Raw genomic sequence first — 5222 nt, forward strand, 5'->3', positions numbered from 1 at the left:
GTTGAAACATGGTTTTAATTTTGTAAATTTAATATGATGTGAAATTTACTCTATTAATCATTAGTCAACAGTTAGAGTGAAGCTGGAGCTTAATTAAGAAATGCTGGAAATTAAAACTAAGGTAAAAATAATTTTGCTTACTGGTAACATAATAAAACCAGTTACTACTATTTATTGCGTATTTTTTTACTTTTTTTAACATGCTGCTTTGGAAACACTTTCTTTCTCTCCCTCTCTCTCTCTTTTTTAGATGAGATGGAGAATTAATAAAACTTTTTAAATTACTCTGGAGACAGTATTGTGTGGTTACAAATATTTTATGCTATGCGCTATTGTTGCTGTGTTTTGTGTTGATAGACCTAAGCTGTTATAGCTATTTTTTCATTCTTTGTATTTTCTGTTATATTATTATCCTAATTTTACTAACAATAAAATGCAAATAATACTGTTTTAATTAAAAATTGTAACTTTTTTTTATTTCCTTTTTTAGGCTTTTGCAGGCTTTACTTGACTTCCATTTTCTGGTACCTGTGTTGTGACAGTTTTTAAAAAGAACTTAACTGATGTTAATGCGGTCTTTATGTCGTTAACTATGAGCAATGATATTGCTGATAGGGAATCAAAGTTAAAATATTACTTATATATAGATTTGTATTTAATTTTAAAAAGATTATATATCTAAAAAATTAAATTTTTTAGATAATATAGTTATTAATGTGTTTTTGTTATTAATGATTAAATTACTCATAACCCCTATTAAGGGTTGCTTACTGGTAGTTTTTATTATTATTGCTACTGTTGTAAATTTCTACTGTTATTATTATAATTGTAGTTGTTATTGTTATTACTACTGTTATTATTACAATGATTATTTCTGTATTAATACACAGGTCAACATAAAAAATTTTTTTCTGACTCCGAGCAAACAATTTGTTTTTTGTATAGCATATCTCATTTTGATTTCAAATATGCAACTTATTTTTCATCATCACGTCAAGTTGTAAAGATAGTTGTAAACATTAATAACATTTGCACTTTCAATTAAAGTGCAAAAGCGAATTTAAAATATCGCGAAAAAAATCATATAGTTGGGCCAGTAATGGTACCAACTGTTTGCCAACTATTTTATTACTGTTGGACCGTTCATGGTACAAACAGTTTATAAAAAAGTTGGCTAAGTGTTAGTAAAAGCGTTACGTTTTTTTCACGGTACCAAATAAATAGCCAACTGTTGGCCCAACTGTAGCTAATAGTTGGTTATTAGGATCGGGCCAACTATTTACCAACTGTTCAATGTTTACTGGGTTGTCAGGTAATTTCTCTTCTGTTTCAACACAAGAACTCAACAAATCATTATATAATGACTTTTTATTTTTATCAATGTATGGCTTAAGCAAAGTAAGGTTGTATTTTTTCTTTAGAGAAGTACTTTTTTGGTTAACCAAAGTGCACAAGTTATTTAAAGAAATTAAATGCACTGTATATGGATCAAGTCATTTAAATGAAAATTTTCTTCCTTTTCTATCTATTCTTTTTTGATTTTTTAAAAGAACTTTACCAATAGTTCCAACCAAAAGAGGTGCTTGATGGCGTTTACTATAATCTTTCTGCTGTTTGTTTTAAGCAGTTTTAATGTTCTTGAATGCGGTATGGTAAACTTTTTCTAGTAAAGAAATAAAGAAGTAAGAACTGCATTAAAAGTTTCTCTGTCAAAACTGTCATTATCATGCTTTTTAATACAAACCAATCCGAATTTAACATCTGCTGGTAAAGTAAATTCTCGATTATATAACAGAAAAAATGGTGGATATTTTGTTGAAGTTTGCTTGCTAACACAATATACAAATAATATTCCTTCAATAATGTAGGGCCATTCCACAGCTTTTTTATCAAGAACTTTAACTAATACTTCTTTTATAGTTCTATTCTGACGTTCACATAAGCCATTAGATTGGGGATGGTAAGCAGAAGTTACCCTTTGCTCAGTTCCTGTCATTGTATGCAATTTTTTGCTGACTTCATTTACAAACTCTCTTCCTATATAATTAGTTTGTAATTTAATGCACCCGTGTTGACAGATTACTTCATATAAAAAGAGTGCAATTGAATCAGCAAATTTGTTTTTAAGAGGTTTAGCTTCTGACTATTTTGTAAAATAGTCTATACCGACAACTAAATGTTTAAAAACATCAATCTCTGGTAAGTTACAAATATCAATTCCAACTTGTTCCGTTGCTTTACTTAAAATTGGAATGGAATGGAGTTCTGTTGAAGAACTTATTATTCTACCATGTTTTTGAAATTGATCACATTTTTGAATAAACTCTTCAACGTCGAACTTAATATTTTTCCAGTAAAACCTGCTAAAGATTTTGTGATGAGTTGCATCTCTTCCACGGTGCGAGGCCTTTGCTATGGAATTTTCACTGAGACCAAAATGAATGTCAGATATATATCTGACAGTAAATTTTCCACTCTCAGATAACTCAGATAAGTCAGATATATATATAAAAAAGTTAGTCATTGCTTGTAAAGATCGACAGCAAAAGATAATATATATTATTAAAAGAAAAGAAATCTATTTTTCGAAAAGCTTGCAAGATTTTTAGCATTTTATCTATAATTATTATATTATTAACAGCAAAAGATAATTTATATTATCTTTTGCTGATGATCTTTACAAGCAATGGCTAACTTTTTGTAACAGTATAATAATTGTCTAGATAAAATGCTAAAATTCCTGCAAGCTTTTCGAAAACTAGATTTCTTTGCTTTATCAGCCTTAATTTCTAGAAGATAAACTTTTTCTTTAATGTAGTTTTCAATTGCTACAAAATCAACAAGTCGCGCCATTTTTTATTCTAAGAGTGTGGAAGACTTACTTTTGATACTGAAGAAACAATTTTACGACTCAGTGATGCATCGCAATGTTCTAAAATGTTTTTTCAGCCTTGATATTCTAAGTTCACTTCGTTTTTAATTAGTTTAAGAACCTAACTATAACTTAATATTGCTTAGTTTACCATAAAACAGAAATTACAAATGTAAAATCAATCAAAAAAGGAGTATTATTAGACAAGCAAATAAGTACTCTCATTGGGAGTACTTATTTACTAAAGGGAGTATTTATGTTATAGCCTAAAATGAATGGGAGAGTATTATTTGACCAGGTAATAAGTACTCCGGGAGTATTTATTTACAGTGAGTTATTTTAAGCTGCAACACCGGCACTGATAATTACATGTATTTATTAGTCAAGCGTTTAGTATCATGATTTATTTATAAATTAGTCGACTTAATTTTTATTTTCAGTAATAATGTATAAATGCTGTTTATTTACGATGAAATAAACAGCAGATAAATACTCCCTTTTTATTTTTCAGTTTGTTATTTAAACTATTTGTTTTTAGTGTAACTTTTTAATTTAATTGCTAAACTCAATTTCTTATTAAGAAACTTACAGCGGTGGCCAAAAATTAAAGACCACTCATTTTTTAGTTGGTTTCTTAATCTTTAAATTAAAATTAAGAAGATTCTAATTGACATATTAAATTTTTTTTTTTAATATCTTGTTAATTAAAACATACGGATTAAAGTAGTGTAATTTTTTAAATCTAATTCTAATTAAAAAGCGTTTAACTTATTAAAAAACTGATGAGTACTTATAAATCTTCTTTAAATAAATTGGACAAAATTTAACGACCACTTTCAAATCTTTAATTTGCACTTAATAAAAATAATAATCCATTATTTTTTTTAACTGTCTTAATTGCTTATTACGTTGGCTATAAAATAAAATGTCGAAACCTGAGTTTCGATATCAAATAAACATTTATTTTTGAATTGCAATAAGGATATAAAAATATTGCAAAAATGCGTGCAAAGATCGAAGAAAAAGACAGATACGCGGCTTATGTATTAAAAGAAGAAGGCTATAGCATCAGACAAATAGCAGAAAAGCTCGGAAGGTCTCACTCTTGCATTATTAACATAATTCAACGATACAAAGAGACCCGGTCAATTAATGATCGTCATAGGACTGGACGCAATAAAATTTCAAATGACTGTGATGTTCGCTCGTTAGTGAGATTAATGAAAGAAAACAGACAAGTATCATTTACAGACTTGTCTACGAAATGGACACTGTCAAATGGTCTGAAAGCAAGCTCTAGAACTGTGCGAAGGGTCATCCGCAATTTAAATTATTTATGGCATGCTGCTGCAAAAAAACCACGCTTAAATAAAAAACAAAAATTTGCCAGGAAAGAGTGGTGCAAACTACATAAAAATTGGTCAACAGATCAGTAGAGCCGTGTGGTCTTTAGTGATGAAATGAACGTTGAGGTAGACAACAGAAAAGGTCGCGTAATGTTGTGTAGACTTCCAAGCAAACGGTTCGATGAATCATGCATTTTGAAACGAACAAAACAAGGCAGTGGTTCAATAGGCATTTGGGCCTGTTTGAGTGCCTGTGGAGTTGGCGTTTTTCATTTATTCGATGGTAGACTCAACAAGGAAAGGTTCATCGAAATTTTGGAAAACTCGCTTATTTCTAGCATTGATTTATGGCAGTTGCAAGATGGATTTATTTTCCAGCAAGATAATGCGCCGTGTCATAAAGCGCATGTTGTTAGCGATTGGTTCAATTCTAATAAAATTCAAGTGCTTCCATGGCCTGCCAATAGTCCAGACTTGAATCCAATAGAGAATTTATGGTTGTGGCTTGATCACAAGCTTGGTAAAGAACAACTTTACAATTTGGAAGATTTGAAATCTTCTATCTCTCATCATTTGAAAAATGTGCCTGATGAAGTAATCAAAACTTTAATGAATTCAATGCCAGAACGAGTACAAGAGTGCTTGAAAACAAATGGAGGAACAACACGTTTCTAAATTATTTTTTTATTGCTTTTTGAAATATTTTTGAAACTGGTCTTAAAATTTTGTCCAATTTTTTTTCCCATTTATATTTTTTACTAGTCAGTTTTTTAATATTTTAACATTATTTTGTAAAAAAATTATAAATTCTTTTATAATAAATATAAAATACAATAAAAATTATTTCTAAAAATGTTTTTCTTTTTTTGATACCTTTTTTCAAAATAAAATTATACTAAGGTTAAAATTAAATTTTGAAAAAAAAAGGAGTGGTCTTTAATTTTTGGCCACCGCTGTATATCATTAATACTTATTTTTTTGTTAATGAATCATTCATTGTAAAT

The 5222-nt window shown here is 28.8% G+C and overlaps 1 protein-coding gene across 1 annotated transcript; it reads left to right on the forward strand.

The window, feature by feature from the left end:
* The first annotated feature begins 3873 nt into the window (after positions 1-3873).
* LOC136086779 (uncharacterized) lies at positions 3874-4308 on the forward strand. Its single transcript, XM_065809268.1, has one exon. The coding sequence runs from the start codon at positions 3874-3876 to the stop codon at positions 4306-4308; it is 435 nt and encodes a 144-aa protein (XP_065665340.1).
* The last annotated feature ends 914 nt before the right edge of the window (positions 4309-5222 follow it).

Source organism: Hydra vulgaris, chromosome 11 (assembly GCF_038396675.1).
Source record: "Hydra vulgaris chromosome 11, alternate assembly HydraT2T_AEP".
Taxonomy (NCBI): Eukaryota; Metazoa; Cnidaria; class Hydrozoa; order Anthoathecata; family Hydridae; genus Hydra; species Hydra vulgaris.